The sequence below is a fragment of the Ruditapes philippinarum genome, unplaced genomic scaffold (assembly GCF_026571515.1).
Source record: "Ruditapes philippinarum isolate M1 unplaced genomic scaffold, ASM2657151v2 ctg1_1_1_1_1, whole genome shotgun sequence".
Classification (NCBI taxonomy): Eukaryota; Metazoa; Mollusca; class Bivalvia; order Venerida; family Veneridae; genus Ruditapes; species Ruditapes philippinarum.
The window spans coordinates 725,728-745,567 of NW_026854124.1; the positions used below are offsets into that span (position 1 = coordinate 725,728).

General features: G+C 31.3%; 1 protein-coding gene across 1 annotated transcript in view; it reads left to right on the forward strand.

The window, feature by feature from the left end:
* Window positions 1–19,840, forward strand: part of LOC132739026 (homeobox protein Hox-A1-like) — a 58,340-nt gene that overhangs the window by 12,634 nt on the left and 25,866 nt on the right. Inside the window, exon 2 of the mRNA XM_060726674.1 lies at window positions 19,144–19,835. Coding sequence (XP_060582657.1) covers window positions 19,229–19,835 — 607 coding nt within the window. The 5' untranslated portion in view covers window positions 19,144–19,228. The remainder of the gene's footprint in view (window positions 1–19,143; window positions 19,836–19,840) is intronic.

A 19,840-nucleotide genomic window follows, 5' to 3' on the forward strand; every position in this document is an offset into this window, starting at 1 on the left:
ACATAAAATCAATTCATATGAATAGTTGAACTATAAAATACTGAAAAATTAATCAAAACAATTTTTATGAAAAATTGAACTAAAAATTGCTGAAATATGAAAACAACTCATATGAAATATAAAAAAAACATTTAGACAATTCATATGTATAGTTAAACAATGAAATACTTAAGCATGAAAACTATTTATATGAATTACTGAACTATTAATAGCTGAAACATAAAAAAAAACAATTTATATGAATAACTGAACTATAAATTGCTGAAACATGAAAAAAATATGAATAACTGAATAATAATTTGCTGAAACATGAAAGACATTTTTATGAATAACTGCACTATACATTGCTGAAACATGAAAACAGTTTTTATGAATAACTGAATTGCTGAAACATGAAAAAAAATCATTTAAATTGTTTAACTTTCATATACTGAACATGAAAACAATTCATATGAATAACTGAACTATAAATTGCTGAAACATGAAAACAATGCATGTAAATTGTTTAACTTTAATATAGTAAACATGAAAGCAATTCATATGCATAACTAAACTATAAAATATTGAAACATAAGAACAATTCATATGCATAGCAGAACTATAAAATGCTGCAACATTAAAACCAAACATATGATGGACTATAAAATGCTGAAAAAAATGAAAACAATACATATGCATAAACGAACTATAAAATACTGATACATGAAAGCAATTCATGAGTATAGTTAAACAATGCAATACTGAAACATGAAAACAATTTATATGAATAACTCAACTATAAATTTCTGAAATATGAAAACAATGCATATGCATTACTGAACTATAAAATGCTGAAACATGAAAACAATGCATGTAAATTGTTTATCTTTAAAATACTAAACATGAAAACAATTCAAATGAATAACTGAACTATAAAATACTGAAATATGAAAACAATTTATAAATATAGCTGAAAAATAAAATGCTGATCATTTAAACCAAACATATGATGGGCTATATATAAAATGCTGAAAATTATGAAAAAAATACATATGAATAAATGAACTGTAAAATACTGAAACATAAATACAATTCATATGTATAGTTGAACTATAAAATGCTAAATATAAAACAATGCATATGGATAACTGAACTATAAAATGCTGAAATTTGAAAACAATTCAGATGAAAAATTGAACTATAAAATGCTAAAATATGAAACAAGTCATATGAAAAATTGAACCATAAAATACTGAAACATATAATGACAGTTGCAAGCATATTTTCTTCTAGGTTAACCACCTAACCGCTGATATATAATGTGAACTGTTTGATATAATACCTACCAATATATCAAAATATATATAAGAGACTAAATAGAAGTAAATTTAACCATAGCAATTCATCAAACGCAATGTACTGGTTATTTGAAAACACAGTTCTATAAGTTCAAATTCAAATCACAATTGTCAAGTTCTTCAAATTACCTCTTTGTATTTGCTACTTTTTTCCTGGCTCTTCACACAAATATTTTCAAACAATATTTATAAAGTATGCTGATATATCAACTTAATTCAGTGAAATGAGGAAAGCGTTGACCCATTCATTGGTGGTTTGGATATAATGAATGCATACTAAAACAAAAGCTAATGTCATTTCAGTTATTCCCTTTGATGTGTTAGCGAGGTAATTTGTCGGTTGTCATAAAAAGATCATATTTTGACAGCACCGGCACCTAGTTTATAAAATTAACACCTTACTATACCTGATTTAGAGGTGGTTTTATTTGCAATGTAGCAATTGACATACGTAAATTGTTGTCACCTGGCCCTTTATGCCAATCAAAGAGCTATGCTATGATATGCGTGTGTAAAGTCCTTTACGGAAGGGAAGGGATGGTATTGTTTGCATATCTTAACAGCATTTGTCCTCGAGGTTTTAATTAGTCCATATGAACTTATAACGTCAATAAAATGATCATGGGATTAAGTAAAATAAAAAACTAAAAAAAACTTGTTCAACCGATTTTATGAAATTAAAGTACAAACTTGAATTTATAATATTGAGACTCAGTTTATTCAGTTCGGGAAAAATAGAATGAATGAGGGGATAAAGGCGTTGACATCATTTTGAAAAATGTGCCCTTAAGATCATTAAACTAGATATCTAGAGGAAAAGACACGTATGAGAAATCTATCAATCTATGTGTATATCATGACGTCGAACTTGTTCATGGAAGAGACACAAGGCAACATTTGCAATGTTGCAAATATGAAAATCGCAAAATGACATGACTACTGTTAGGATAAAAGCTTAGGAGTTTTTAGTTGTCCAATGATTTATTTGTGAAACTAATGAAAGTGGACTCGATGTGACATACTGGCGAGTAATAACGAAACCAACGATATTGAGCGTTTCTTGATACGTACCCGAACGTTGTTGCCATATTCAAATTTCTGAACTGTTTTAACATAAATTACCGCTTATTAATATGGTGTCAAGCAATCGTGGTTTAAATACTTGCTAAAACTAGAACTCTTCTCGTTCACGGTCAAGATTTCCATATTTGCCGCATTGATGTAAGGAGAGTTGTTTTTGAGATACGCCTTTGCCCTGTATAGGTTTAGTTGTACGACAAGCTAGTTACCTTTTGGCCATATAATCGTTCTTTGCTGTTCCTGTAGACGGACTATCTGCAATATGTACTTTGCGGTTTGTTTCTCTATGTTTCACCTGTACTTGGGATATATGGATATTGCGAAGTTTTCATGACTGTAAGCAGTCAGTATGTTGTTTTACATGTGCTCTGTTGGTGTCAAATGGATTGATATTCTTCTTTTGCAGCAATATCTTTTATCATCATCATGATCACTTTTGTTAGTTCGTTATTGTTATGGAATGTGTTGTTGCGTTGTGACTTATGAACTACTTTACTATCATCTTTGCGAGTTTACTATCCCTCTTATGTAACCAACTGTTTGTCTATTCGATTTATTTTAGAAATCAAGTAGTAACTCTACTTGGTCAATAAAATTGGAATTTTCGCCGCCAATCAACATAATTTAAGCATTAAGTGCAATTTTACTCAAAAGCAACATGGGTATGGGATTTAAAAAGCAATTTACACTCTTACTTATATTATTTGCTAATCTAAAGTGCAATACATTAATAGTATCAATTTCCTCATATTGAAACTTCAATTTACACGAATATTGACAGACGTGCTAGATGTTTCTTAGGACATAAGAAAGAAAATAAATATACTAGTTTAAGGATAAAAGGAGGCCACTGAGAAAACAAAACTTATGAAGTACTTAAGAACTATGTAAATGTATTTGTTTATGGTGGTATTACTTTTGACACAGCACTTACTGCAGCTATATTTTCTAGTAAGTATCCGCAACCTAAAATTTTACTCAATACCGTCATTGTTAAACAAATTTTATTCATCCGATTTGTGAATGAATTCATAACTGATAATACACCTTTACTAGAGCATCAAATATTTGATTTTAAATATTTCCTTTCAATTAAGAACTATTCATAAAACATTAATACCAACAACAATTATCTCGCTCAACTTAATTTCTTATAAAGTAACATTTTGAATGCAGTGAAAATGTTGATATTTCATCAAATATTCATTTTGTACCTTATATTGTATTTACTTAATGTTTTGAATCCAACCAAAGTAATTACATCATTTATGAAGCGGGTTTGTTCAAAATATAAACACATTATTCACTTAATCCGCTTTTCTAGAACCATATGCTTATTTTTGCTACAAACCACTTCTCGATTAAGTTAATAATCGATTTCTTTCAATAATTATATCATTTGCATAACGTCATGCTGCGCCCCCTACCAACGTGATAGAATTGCCTTAAATTAAATTGCCCGAGCGAAAGTGACGGCCTTTAGAGAGCACCGGTCGCTCCCGCGTCTTGCATTACTGAAAGCTGCATGCGCAATGAAGGTTTAATAAACTCACTTCTCATACATTCACTAATATTGATGCGAAATGTCATCTATGAATGTATTAACCTTTTGAGCTATAAATGGCTCTTCTCTATGTGCCTGTTATGATAATGGTAAAGAAAAGCGATTTAAAATACGTTAGCTTTTTTGGTTTGTAGGGCGTAATACACCCTTACAATAATTTTAGAAATTTAAATTTGAAAAACATACACAAAATAGTAGTTAATCGGTGTAAATGGTAACAGTATGAGGTTGTCAGGATTATGTTTAAAATTTCCATATATCTGACGATATTTCCATATATCTGACGATATGTGGTGATGTATCTAAACAATTTAGAGGTCATTATTTTTGAGGATCGTGCCCGAACGTATCAAATTTCACATTTTGAAATAACGTTTCAAAACAAACAAAAATGAATAAAACGTCTCATAGGAATAAATTATCTTATATTTATATGAAATGCTTGATTACTTGCATACTATGGTAAAAGTACATGCAACATACTTTTGCTATTACGTAGCAACTAAATTTAAGGTAATGCTACTGCGAACTCTTGCCTTCTTTTCAAACCTTCAGTGAAATAACTCTTTAGCAGCGGTACTTATGATTGTGTATACTGCCTTTACTCCATATATCTGGAAAATTATCTGAAAAGTATTCGTTCGTTTCTTTCAAAGCTTTTAAAAAATGCATGATATTCTCATTTAAACGAACATGTTCGATAATTTGGCATAAACAGTAACAAAAGGTGGTTACGTCCAAAGAACACATCATGATACAACTTTATAGAAATAAAACGCCAATGTTAGTGTTTGAACTTATTAAATAAGAACAATTACTTAGACAAATCAATGTTAAACAATTAAGACAAATTAGAAAAATATAAACAATAAACGGAAAACACGGGCCACCACCTTTTGAGGCTTGGTGTCCTTGCAAAGTGCGAAAGCGTGTTATAAGGGTGACATTGAAGACGAATTCCGTATTGCCTTATGTTGTGACATGTATAAAAATGAAAGGAAAAAATGTACTTTGGCAATATTATACAGACATGCAAAAGCTTGTACATTGATATCTAAAGATAAAGTCACACTAAATAATATATGTATGTTCAACGAAAAGGAATTAGAATTAAAAGCAAATTCAATATTGGCAAGAACAAAATAAAGATTATCATATCTCGCTTTTATTCTTCTACATGTGTATGATGTTGTGTGTATAGATATGTATTATGTAATAAGAGCCATAATGTCTCATATCTTGAATAAACTTTATGTTGTTTTCTTTTCTTGACATCATTTTATGACTGTAACTGGTAAACTCTTTTTGGCTTTTGTTTCTTTATATAAATACCATTGTTATTTATATATTATCATATTGTCATAACTGTCCTGTTATATATGAATATGCGTCGTTTTCCTATTCAATTATCTTCATTGTTGTCCTGTTATAGATGCATTTTGTACCGTTTTCCTATTCAGTTATTGTTATTGTTGTCCTGTTATATAAGCATTTGGTGTTGTTTTCATCTTAAATTATTTTCATTGTTGTCCTGTTATATATGCATTTGGTGTCGTTTCCTATTCAATAATTGTCATTGCTGTCCTGTTATAGATGCATTTGGCGTCGTTTTCCTATTCAATTATTGTCATTGCTGTCCTGTTATAGATGCATTTGGCGTCGTTTTCCTATTCAATTATTGTCATTGCTGTCCTGTTATAAATGCATTTGGCGTCGTTTTCCTATTCAATTATTGTCATTGATGTCCTGTTATAAATGAATTTGGCGTCGTTTTCCTATTCAATTATTGTCATTTATGTCCTGTTATATATGCATTTGGCGTCGTTTTCCTATTCAATGATTGTCATTGCAGTCCTGTTATATATTCATTTGGTGTCGTTTTCCTATTCAATTATTGTCATTGATGTCCTGTTATAGATGCATTTGGCGTCGTTTTTCTATTCAATTATTGTCATTGATTGTTATAAATGCATTTGGCGTCGTTTTCCTTTTCAATTATTGTCATTGATGTCCTGTTATAGATGCATTTGGCGTCGTTTTTCTATTAAATTATTGTCACTGATGTCCTATTATACTTATACATGCATTTGGCGTCGTTTTCCTATTCAATTATTGTCATTGCCACCCTTATAAATTCATTTGGCGTCGTTTTCCTATTCAATTATTGTCATTGATGTTCTGTTATAGATGCATTTGGCGTCGTTTTCCTATTCAATTATTGTCATTGATGTCCTGTTATAAATTAATTTGGCGTCGTTTTCTATTCAATTATTGTCATTGATGTCCTGTTATAAATGCATTTGGCGTCGTTTTTCTATTCAATTATTGTCATTGATGTCCTGTTATATATGCATTTGGCGTCGTTTTCCTATTCAATTATTGTAATTGATGTCCTGTTATATATGCATTTGGCGTCGTTTTTCTATACAATTATTGTCATTGATGTCCTGTTATATATGCATTTGGCGTCGTTTTTCTATTCAATTATTGTCATTGATGTCCTGTTATATATGCATTTGGCGTCGTTTTCCTATTCAATTATTGTCATTGATGTCCTGTTATATATGCATTTGGCGTCGTTTTCCTATTCAATTATTGTCATTGATGTCCTGTTATAAATGCATTTGGCGTCGTTTTCCTATTCAATTATTGTCATTGCCATCCTGTTATAAATTCATTTGGCGTCGTTTTCCTATTTATTTATTGTCATTGATGTCCTGTTATATATGCAATTGGCGTCTTTTTCCTATTCAATTATTGTCATTGATGTCCTGTAATATATGCATTTGGCGTCGTTTTCCTATTCAATTATTTCATTGATGTCCTGTTATAAATGAATTTGGCGTCGTTTTCCTATTCAATTATTGTCATTAATGTCCTGTTATTTATGCATTGGCGTCGTTTTTCTATTCAATTATTGTCATTGATGTCCTGTTATATATGCATTTGGCGTCGTTTTTCTATTCAATTATTGTCATTGATGTCCTGTTATATATGCATTTGGCGTCGTTTTCCTATTCAATTATTGTCATTGATGTCCTGTTATATATGCATTTGGCGTCGTTTTCCTATTCAATTATTGTCATTGATGTCCTGTTTTATATGCATTTGGCGTCGTTTTCCTATTCAATTATTGTCATTGATGTCCTGTTATATATGCATTTGGCGTCGTTTTCCTATTCAATTATTGTCATTGATGTCCTGTTATATATGCATTTGGCGTCGTTTTTCTATTCAATTATTGTCATTGATGTCCTGTTATATATGCATTTGGCGTCGTTTTTCTATTCAATTATTGTCATTGATGTCCTGTATATATGCATTTGGCGTCGTTTTCCTATTCAATTATTGTCATTGATGTCTTGTTATAAATGAATTTGGCGTCGTTTTCCTATTCAATTATTGTCATTGATGTCCTGTTATATATGCATTTGGCGTCGTTTTCCTATTCAATTATTGTCATTGATGTCCTGTTATAAATGAATTTGGCGTCGTTTTTCTATTCAATTATTGTCATTGATGTCCTGTTATATATGCATTTGGCGTCGTTTTTTCTATTCAATTATTGTCATTGATGTCCTGTTATAAATGAATTTGGCGTCGTTTTCCTATTCAATTATTGTCATTGATGTCCTGTTATAAATGAATTTGGCGTCGTTTTTCTATTCAATTATTGTCATTGATGTCCTGTTATAAATGAATTTGGCGTCGTTTTTCTATTCAATTATTGTCATTGATGTCCTGTTATATATGCATTTGGCGTCGTTTTCCTATTCAATTATTTCATTGATGTCCTGTTATAAATGAATTTGGCGTCGTTTTCCTATTCAATTATTGTCATTAATGTCCTGTTATTTATGCATATGGCGTCGTTTTTCTATTCAATTATTGTCATTGATGTCCTGTTATATATGCATTTGGCGTCGTTTTTCTATTCAATTATTGTCATTGATGTCCTGTTATATATGCATTTGGCGTCGTTTTCCTATTCATTTATTGTCATTGCTGTCCTGTTATAGATGCATTTGGCGTCGTTTTCCTATTCAATTATTGTCATTGATGTCCTGTTATAAATGAATTTGGCGTCGTTTTCCTATTCAATTATTGTCATTTGATGTCCTGTTATAAATGAATTTGGCGTCGTTTTTCTATTCAATTATTGTCATTGATGTCCTGTTATATATGCATTTGGCGTCGTTTTCCTATTCAATTATTTCATTGCTGCCCTGTGATAGATGCATTTGGTGTCGTTTTCCTATTCAATTATTTTTCATTGTTGTCCTGTTATAGATCCTTTTGGCGTCGTTTTTCTATTCAATTATTGTCATTGCTGTCCTGTTATAAACGCATTTGGCGTCGTTTTTCTATTGAATTTTTGTCATTGCTGTCCTGTTATAAATCCATTTGGCGCCGTTTTCCTATTCATTTATTGTTATTGCTGTCCTGATATAGATGCATTTGGCGTCGTTTTTCTATTCAATTATTGTCATTGATGTCCTGTTATAAATGCATTTGGCGTCGTTTTCCTATTCAATTATTGTCATTGCTGTCCTGTAATAGATGCATTTCGCGTCGTTTTCCTATACAATTATTGTCATTGCTGTCCTGTAATAGGTGCATTTGGCGTCGTTTTTCTATTCAATTATTGTCATTGATGTCCTGTTATATATGCATTTGGCGTCGTTTTCCTATTCAATTATTGTCATTGATGTCTTGTTATAAATGAATTTGGCGTCGTTTTCCTATTCAATTATTGTCATTGATGTCCTGTTATATATGCATTTGGCGTCGTTTTCCTATTCAATTATTGTCATTGATGTCCTGTTATAAATGAATTTGGCGTCGTTTTTCTATTCAATTATTGTCATTGATGTCTTGTTATATATGCATTTGGCGTCGTTTTTCTATTCAATTATTGTCATTGATGTCCTGTTATATATGCATTTGGCGTTGTTTTCCTATTCAATTATTGTCATTGATGTCTTGTTATAAATGAATTTGGCGTCGTTTTCCTATTCAATTATTGTCATTGATGTCCTGTTATATATGCATTTGGCGTCGTTTTCCTATTCAATTATTGTCATTGATGTCCTGATATATATGCATTTGGCGTCGTTTTCTTATTCAATTATTGTCATTGATGTCCTGTTATAAATGCATTAGGCGTCGTTTTCCTATTCAGTTATTGTCATTGTTGTCCCTACCTTCCTACTATTTATTTATTTATTTATTTATTGTGCATTTAAAGGCGTTTTCTTACTCAATTATTGTCATTGGCGACCCGCGTTGTTCAATGATGAGTTTTGATGTCCTGCTATACAAAATGTACGGTATATTCTGTGTGGTAGTCATATTGTCATATAATCTTTGACGTCATGTCATGTGTGCATTCGGTGCAATCCGTGGTATAAATGTTAAATGATTATCATTGATGTCATATATTTGCATTTCATACTGTATTCGTTTTCGATGATTAGCATTAATGTCAGGTAATGTATGTTTGTCATTCCGTACCCTAGTTCAATTATTATTATTCCGAGCTTAAAGTTGTTAGTGTCCATTTTGTGCGCATTCGTGTTGTATTTTTATTGATGTCCTTTTAAGTTTGCATTCCGTGTTGTATTTTGCTTTATGTCCTTTTTATGTGCGCATTCCGTGTTGTATTTTGGTTTATGTCCTTTTTATGTGCGCATTCCGTGTTGCATTTTTGTTGATATCCTTTTATTTGCAAATTCCGTATTGTATTTTGGTTTATATCCTTTTAAGTGCGCATTCCGTGTTGTATTTTTGTTGATGTCTTTTATGTGCGTATTTCGTATTGAATTTTTGGTGATGTATTTTTGTGCGCATTCCATGTAGTATTCCTGTTGATGTCCTTTTATGTGCACATTCCATGTAGTATTTCTGTTGATGTCTGATTATGTGCACATTCCATGTAGTATTTTAGTTGATGTCTGATTTTGGCACATTCCATGTAGTATTTTAGTTGATGTCTGATTATGTGCGCATTCCATGTAGTTTATTTGGTTAATGTCCTTTTATATGCGCATTCCGTGTTGTATTTTGTTGATTTCCTTTTATGTGCGCATTCCGTGTTGTATTTTTGTTGATGTCCTTTTATGTGCGATTTCCGTGTGGTATTTTTGTTGATATCCTTTTATGTCCGCATTCCGTGGTGTATTTTTGTTGATCTCTGATTATGCCCGCATTCCGTGTAGTTTATTTGGTTGATGTCCTTTTATGTGCGCGTTCCGTGTTGTTTTTTGTTGATGCCCTTTTATGTGCGCATTTCGTGTTGTATTTTGTTGATGTCCTTTTATGTGCGATGTTGATGTCTTTTTATGTGCGCATTCCGTGTTGTATTTTGGTTGATGTCTTATGTTCGCATTCCGTGTAGTATTTGTGTTGATGTCCTTTTATGTGCGCATTCCGTGTTGTATTTTTGTTGATGTCCGCTCATGTGCCCATTCCGTGTAGTTTATTTGGTTGATGCCTTGTTATATTGATTACGTGCTAACTTATGTTTTATATTTCAAGTCAAGTGATTTTCGCCACAAATATCGTTTTGCAGTTTATTTCGTTTTACGTAGGAAAAGAGCGTTATATTTTAATGATAATTGACAAATGACGGCGGATATGGACGCACGTGCTTTGAGAATTATCACGATTAGTGAGAGCTATACAATTGCAACCTTAGCATCATTTTGTGTTAAATTTATACTATTTAACATCTGAAAAATACGCAAAAAAATGTTTTTAGTAAGCCGGTCATTTAAGGGATCAATTAAATTCAAAACAAAGCATATGGTTTTTAAAAAGTTTGAAAAATATTTTATAATGTTTTACCTAATCTTCAATTTGTTAAGCTTAAACATTTAGAATTAAAGTATTCTTGTAGTACTCTTGAATACTTACTGAATATTGATATCTTTAAATTCTAATATTAACTTAAACTGAACATTCGCTCATTGCTATGTTGTTGTTGTTGTTTTTGTCTGTTGTTGTTGTTGTTGTTGTTGTTGTTTTTCTTTATATAACGTAAGTATTGTTAAACTTCACGTAAGTTTTCTTTAAAGGATTCCTGTCTTTGTTTTCATTATATTTAATTTAATATATTTGTGATCCAAAAGGGGATGGACATAATATAACAAATTTTGTAAATTAAAAAAAATATTTGTTAAAATTTCATCATATAGATAAATTTTGTTTTCATCACCAATATCTGCTCCTTACTTGATTTGATCTTATATATGATTTTATCAAACTTACAATATTTTTTCTAAAGTTTATTCGAAAAATAAACATATGTCGGCTTTTACACTTTCATCCACTAAAACCAAGGACATTTTGTGTCAGTATTATCTTTACAGACAAAAAGATCGTGTTTTTTTGTTTATTTATGTTTTACTGTCTTTTTATCTCTTTTACAATAATATTTAACTTTTAATAAACGACATCTCGCCTGTTATAACGTATGAAAACAGTCATAAATCACCAGGGCCTAACTAGACAATTGTTTTAAACTTTTAACCCAGAGCTAAGTGTCATACATATGACATGGACGTTTTATTTCACTTTAATACATTTGTAATACTAATAATGTTACTAATATTTAAAACTTTTGACGTAGTATTGCATTGTTTAAGTCCTGGGGCTACAAACTCCCTACTTTTTTTAAGAAGTCCTAAAGACATATCAAGAAGTGTGTCGAACTGTCAAGGAAGAATTGCCGAAAGCCATAGTGATTTTAAAAAATTCGATGTAATAATAATTGCAACAAAATAAACTTTTTGCAAACACTATTTTTAAATAAAAACTTTTAAAAAGAAGAAAAAATAACAAAATTGTGTAAAAAATGAACATGTTTAACGTAAAAAATGTCTCCCTCGTTTACTCGGTATCATTTTTTTCTTTTGGAATTGACGGGTGGCAGACATTGCAGTTTAAAATGTCCAAAAAAACGGAGCTGTAATCAAACTTACCAAAATCTACATTTTGACGTAAAAAAATAATCAAAATATTCCTCTTATTTAAAAAGAAAGTATTTTAGAGTAATAACTAATATGTTTGTATATCTTTTATTCAAATTACAGTTCTAAAAAGAAAACGTGCAAAAAATGCTTTAAATTTGTAAAACTACTGTTTAGTTAGAATGTAATGTATATTTAACTTATGCCATAAAAATCTTTGACTTTATTATTATGGTTTCCACCTATAGTTTATTGAGTATAGATCTAGCAAACATACAAAAGAAATAACATATTTCAGAAACAATTTCAATACTACGACGGCCAAGTGACTAACAAAATACCAACAACAATTCCAGAAATCAGTGAATGTTTTAGGATAAAAATAAGAGCTTCATTTTCTCAAAATGCCTGTTCTGAAACCCTAAACTTCTACATATAAGCCTTTTTCAATCATCTACTACACATATGCCTTTTTTCAATCGTCCAATCATTTTACAGCTTTAAACTCATTAGAGGAGGTTTGTTTAACAAATTGAGACATGTAATATTTAAACTAGGAGCAGACATAAATGATGGATGATGTATAACTGACTTTAATGATCTAAGTCAAATGTTCGTTTTTCACATAATCAATATTATACTTGATTGATTGTAGTGTTTTCACATTTGGTGTAAACAAAATGCTCTTTAAATAGTGTCATAAATTGCACATTTTGACAAAACCTTTTGACATACGTAATAAATAAATTATCCTTGTACTTAACCTTCCTCTGCATATAGGTATAAAAATGTACACTGTCAGTTTATTCTCAATGCATATATTGTATGTTTAAAACATTTCATTTTTAATGCAAGTAAAGGTCTAGTGCTTAACGTTTGTTATTAAATCAGTAATTATATATGTAAAATGAAAATGACCCTATTAGAACCCGAATGCAAGAAATCTGATACTGCAAGAACGTGTACATAATACCAGACGTAAACATTGAATGTTTTTTTTAACTTATTTAATGTTTGCAACTTTTGTTTTATACTTGTACAAAATACAAATATCATAACTTTGTTTTATTAAGAAACGGAAATTGCTTGAAACCTAACAAGTGTAAACCAATTGTTTTACAGAACTTGACACTTTTTTTGCCTTAAAATCGAAATTTGGACTTTCTAATATCGTTTGAGCACTAACTTAAACCGGTGCCAGTGGGCCTGATAGGTGTTACAATACTGCCTGTTTCTCCAAAACTGATTATTTCAAATCTTGCCTGTCATTACCAATTTCCGTTTCGTTTTCATAGCTTTTGAGAAACATCCATAATTAGAATTTGATATCAAACAGTTTATACTGTGGTATACCAATATACCAAACCAACAGATTTTATGAATTTCATAGCGTTCTATCAAACGGATAATAAAGCGAGACTTTTTTTTTTGTTACAAATTACATTCAGCGTCTGTTTGCAATAAAAAAAATAGTACCGGTGCCACGATGTCTTTATCCAACGATCAATTATCATGAAACTGCGCTTAAACGTGTGAAAATACGTTGAAAAATACGTTAGGACAAATATTCGAAAGCATTTAATTTAAAAATGTTTTGATTTAGAGATCACAAAAAGATAAGTAACATCATTTCATTCGGTTATATAATCGTTTGTCTTTGTAACAAGAGCTATAAGTGTCCAATGTAGGGACTTTGTTTCGGTGTTGTTTATATTTTTCTGGTCTTTCGGGATCTTTGATTTCACTTAAGCCGGTGCTAGGGAGCGTTGGGGTGTTGCATTTTTACATTATCTCTCATGAAAAGACTTGGCAGTCTTCAATCTGCAGTTTTTATAAAATTTTGTTGTTTTCATTGCTTCCAATGTATCAATCCTTATCTCAATTTCATAAATCAGTGCCACATGTAGTCAGGTATACATATATTTAGTATTTGAATCGTTTCTACTTCTTTTATTGTATTTAATTTCTCATTCTCTTGATTGCGACTATTGCATTATAATAATAAAAAAATCTGCAAATAGAAACTCTATATCACGTTATACTTATACGACATAAATTTCTGAATTATAATTATTATTTCAAATGTGTTCTGCGTTAGCCGGTGCTAGGGATGGGGACGGACGGTAGCTTTCGTCCAGGATAAGGTTCAATAACACCAGGTTGCAGTATTTTCAATTTTCGACCTGTTGGACTTCCATTTCTATAATTTCAATATTTAAGGTTAATCTAAAATGGACAAAACTGCGTGGAAGAGTTTGAAAGGAATATGTAAACAAAGATAAACAAGGAAGGGCGGCTTTAAATGAACGCATTCCCCCATTAAAATCCTTGGATAAAGCACCGCCGGCAAGGAGCCCAGCAGGGCACCAAAGAATAATAGGAGAGGGCACATGGGCGAAGCATGGACGCCGCGTTATTTTTAATAATTCAAAGAATGAAATCGTAGAAACTGACAAAAATCTAGAAAAAAGGGTGATCCCTCGGAAGAATTAATCACAACAAAATAACATGAAAATTGCAGAATTTTTACATGAGGGATAATGATAAGTGCAGCATCCCTCACTCACCTCAAGCATCGGCTTGGGCGGTACTTAATACTTAAAAGTGCTGGAATCAATGATCCCGAAGGACCAGAAAAATAAAACAACACTAAAGAGAGACATGTGTGTCGGGGAACCAGAAGGGCTGGCGAGAGATTGCAGCAAAATGTAGAGAACAAAAAAAACTGGGGAAATGGAATACTTAAATAAGTAAATAATGCTGTCGGATTTCTAGTGGTTTTATTTAAAGAAATGCATTTTGAGTTGGAGTGCTTTTTAAATCAATTAATAGAAAAAGAAAAAAGCAATGTTTTAAAAGGGTTAAAATACATTAAGAAATAAAGTTACAAAGGTCATGTTGAAAAAGTGCCAGTCCGTCTAGGATTTCATTAGTTCTAGAAATAACCTCAAAATATTATCATGATGCAAATACAGTTTGATAGTGCAAAAGTTACATTTATAATGCAATTGCATTAACTTTTATGAGTATAAAATGCTGTTTTATTCAAATGTTAATGGACAATTTGTTGCTGTAAACACTCTAAAACATATTTTTGGAAAGGACCTTGAATAATTAAAACTTCCATTCATGCTTTAGTGTCGACAAAATGGAAATTAAAATTGTATACCTCCCTGTCAGTCATGACTGTATGATGTCGTTTTTATACATTTTTTATACTTCGTTTATATGTATTTTGTAAATAAATGTCTCCGAAAATGTAAGAAAAAAATTCATTTAATATGACCAAAAGATATCCTTGCGCAATGACATTGTAAATTGAGAAGGAAGTTATCAAAACGAAATTGTTAAGAAGACATGTTGAGGCAATTTTGTCTGGTTTCGTGTTTGGAGTCTTTTTGATGTCAGACATTTGCCAATGCTTTATGGCGGTGAAAGGGGGTGTTGATAGAACGGGAAGGACCATAAGAACGGAAAATATTCATGTACGCTTGGGTATATTAAAAGTACTAATCTGAATTCATTTGTCTTAAATGTTAAAACAATTTTTTGCACGATTCCGAATATTTCATTGTTAAATTTGATGTTACTTTAGCCTGTGCTGGGGGGGGGGGTATGCAACGCATTGCAGCTCATGTTGAGATGAATTAAAATCAAGCATTCTATTTTTGTTATTGCATTGCTGTCTTTGTTTATTTTAAAAATCTCTAGTTTTTTTCAAAATTTTGGATTATATAGACATATTTAAAAATTATATATTTTCTTACTTAACATTAAATAACAAAAGTAAAAAAATAACCGCCCGAGTCACATATTTACCAAACATTACATTCATGTACCCGTGCCACTTTCCCGTAGCCATAAAACGGTATGGCACGGCCGCGCATTTACGATGACATTAATTTAGTGATACATGTTAAAAATTATAGCGATAAGACAAGCTAAATATTAGTTAAACGCGCGCCAATTGACTTCTTTTTTTGGGATATGATAAAAGTAATGTTATATTCGTAAAGTTTATTTGCTGAATTCATTTAACTTCTTGGATAACGAAAATATATTGTGTTCGCCACAGGCTCGTACAATATAATTTTATTCATCTCGTTCGATATATAAAGTATGGAACTTATGCTCATTCATGTCCTCTATGAAAGGGCATATTCATTGCATTTTGTTATTCAATTTGGTGTTTCTAGAAATAGAAATGAATTTAATTAAAAGTACTATACTTATGTTATATATGCTACCAACAACTATCGATCCTTTTAATTATCAAGTTTAGTTCCAGATACGAATTATGTTTCGTTTAAAATTGTTCAGCAAATCATTTCATTTGGCACCTAACGAAGCGATTGGTTTATCAAGAACGAAATAAATATGTATTTGTGCCAAATGATTAGACAGTTGTTTCGGATTGAACTATGGAAGGTTTAGAACCTTGTCATTTTGATACCAAATTATCTTGTTTTTATGAAATCATCATTTTTATTAGATAGAATTAGTTAATTATGTTATGAGAAGATCACCAATTGTGTTACATGTACGTTTCTGCGTCAAAAATGAATACATTTCAATAAGTATGTGATGCAGGTGTGTTTTGAAAAAAGTGAAATTTTGAGCACCGACACAACATACTTGTGTGTATGTATAATGTATATAATTCTGCTAAATATTAATAATTTTCGGACAAGAAGTTTGATCGTCTGTATTCAAGTTTGGTCTTATAACACATTTTGCTGTAAGCGCTAAATATTTAGGTCATATTTTGATCCGAATATAAACGGAGACTCTAGCTGTCAAACACATAACGAAGTCATCAAATACCTTAGGCATTAATAATTTATGTTCGATAATTAGTCAGTGTGCGCTTATGATATATAAAATGTCTGATCGGTCGAATGTTAACCTAATGAATTTTCTTATCACCTAATGTGTTATACAAACTTATACTTCTGATCAAATGAATGAGATATTGTCCTTCCACGACGTCCACAAGAAGTGTTCGAAAGAGGTCTCAGCGATGGAATAAAGTTATGTCATATTCATATTATAATAGATTTAGCATTTGACTGTAAAAAAACGTGTGTACGTAAAATAAGGCCTTATAATATGATACAGAAATAAATCGTACGGGCTTTTCTCTATCACCAAAAATCTTTAAAAATAATAATGAAAATAAAATGTACATGTATACAAGCAAATATCACATTTGGTACTGAATCAAACTCAACCTTATTAGGCCAAACTCAACCTTATTAGGCAAACAAAGATGTGCATATTAATGCAATGCCATTGTTCGTTTGAAAAATGGTTAAGACATAAGCTTTAGATCAATTTTGTAAAGCTCAATTGTTTCATATTATATCAAATAAATTAATATGTTGTGTTAAAAATAACTTTTAGTTAAACATATAGATACTTGAGCTATATCAAATATTGACATTTTACACGCCCGAAAGGTCAAACTCATAATATTTAAGCACGATCACTTTAGACAAGGTTTTCAAATTACTGGTTTAATAAGATATTCTATATTGGTTTGACTTTGACACCATTTTCGAAGTTGTAATGATAGCACCACTTGGCCAATATGGATACAAAATGTCTGTTAAAAAGCGGTGTAGGGGTGGTTCAGTGGAGGACCTGTAGAATGTAAATAATTGAATCTTAAGTGATTGTTATTCAATCTCTTTTACAATGTGTTTCCGTAGATAATTATATGTTTCCTTTCTCCTTATAAATTTAGCGGTAATTATAATAGAATGTGTAAGTTTTGAATAAATATATGTTCGTGTTGTTTGATTTATAGAAACAATGCAGCTTACATAAAATTAAATGTTTCTTGCAACAGAATTAAATTTTCGTTTCTCAAAATTAGTTTTGGAACTTTGTTTCTTGAAAACCAGTTCATTCCGAGGGATAAGTCATTTTTATTTGGTTTATATGCATGTTTATATTCATGTAAACTAAGTTTGAGACACGTATAGGGAACACAAAAAAAAGTAAAAAAATGTTGTGAATTGAACATTTAAGTGTTATGATAATGATGTTTCTCAAGTTTTAAAGGATTGTAGGCAACATTAGATTATTCAAGTTATATAATATAATTATATAATTATATTTTCTTCTAAATTTCGAACTTAGGCAAGCACCAATTGTGATGATATAATTTGAAAAGAAAATGTACTTCATAACTCGAAAACTGGTATATATCCATCTTAATAAAGAAACAAGTATCTTACTTATTCTTTTTACATGTTTTGAACTGGAATATGTTTTCTGTTTTAGATATATTTACAGTTGGTCGTGTAGTCTCCAGTTTAATTTTTTTTAATATCTATTTTACTTATCTATATATTTTTTTTGCTTTATTTTTTTTAACTACTTAAATAGGCAAATTGTTGATATATAATATGGATTTCTAGGGTTGGTAAAGATTATACTAAAAATGGTTAAAAGCATTTTATCCGTGACTTTTGTTTCCAGACTGCTGTGCGCATTTGAATAAAAACGACATATATCAAAACTTACATTTAAGCGTTCGATAAAAAAAATCACCAAGCCGCATTTTACAGCGTTCAGTCCCAGCATGATGTAAACAAAAAAAACGCATTGGTTACGCCTGAGTTCTTCGTCAAAAGGGGAAACACGTTTGAGACAGTTTGATTCATACGATCTTCGGTATAATTTCTCAATATCACTTTCATAAAGAGTCATATTCGGACATGCTTTAGTGTTAGCTACAGCAATAAAATTTACACGTAAATATCACTCGATGCGCTAAGTCGTACGGCATAAGAAAGACAAGTGTCAGATTCTGAGGAGGTACTTTTTATTCAAAGTGTCAATAAAAACAAACGATTTTCGTCATAGTTAACTATTCCGCTCGGTCGACAATCAACGTTAAAAACGCGAGAGTGACTGGACTAGCGCGCGTGTAATCGTAAAACCTTGTAAACTATTGCAGTATTTTTATTAAAATAACTTTAGGCGTTCGAAACAGTTTGACTTCAAATATAAAAAATAACAGAAATGCTTAGAGCCATACATCACTGCTACATCTATCAAAATAGGACTTTCATCGGTCATGCCTGAAGCAGATATTTGATTGGCTCCTGCGGAGCACGTGGTTTGGATGGGTTTTACTAATGTTGTCATTTTCACGTCGTAATTTACCTTCATTTATTTTCAGATTCATCTAGGACGAGACAAGCAATTTAAGTCTTAGGAATTGACAAGGAATAGCGATTGTTTAAGAATATCAAGAGCTATCAAAGATGATGAATACTGAGGGTGATTATACATTGTGCAATTTAGATGCGCATTCTTACGGGACGGGATACAATGTAAATACACAGGACGGTACGGGGTCTATCTACGGGTACTCTATGAATAGTCGTTCTATAGATACTGGACAACATGGATACTATAACACGGATAATAGCAACATAAATTTATCACATGGCGGTGTGGACCTGTCACTAGTAAATGGACATGTGGTTTCTCAACATCAAAATGTAAATTATAACGTGAATGGAAATAATTCTATGATGGGGAGGGGAGTTCGGGGCACGGGATATCAAGAAATAGACGGCCAATTGGCTCAGTGTTTGGACCCTTATACAGGACTTGCGGCAATTAACTGCGACTCACAAACTTCACATGGGGGCATACCACCCCATTCCCCAGGCGGCGGAAGATCGGTGTACGGGAGCCCGTGCATTGATTCTATGGGACAGTGCTCAATACCAAATGGAAGTCATACAGCCTACCTCCCTCAGATGACACCCCCCTCACCGGTGAAATCAGAGTCCCCCTCACCCCAAAGTTTACAAGCCAAGCCGTTTAGGTGGATGCAGATTAAAAGGAATCCGGGTAAACAAGGTAAG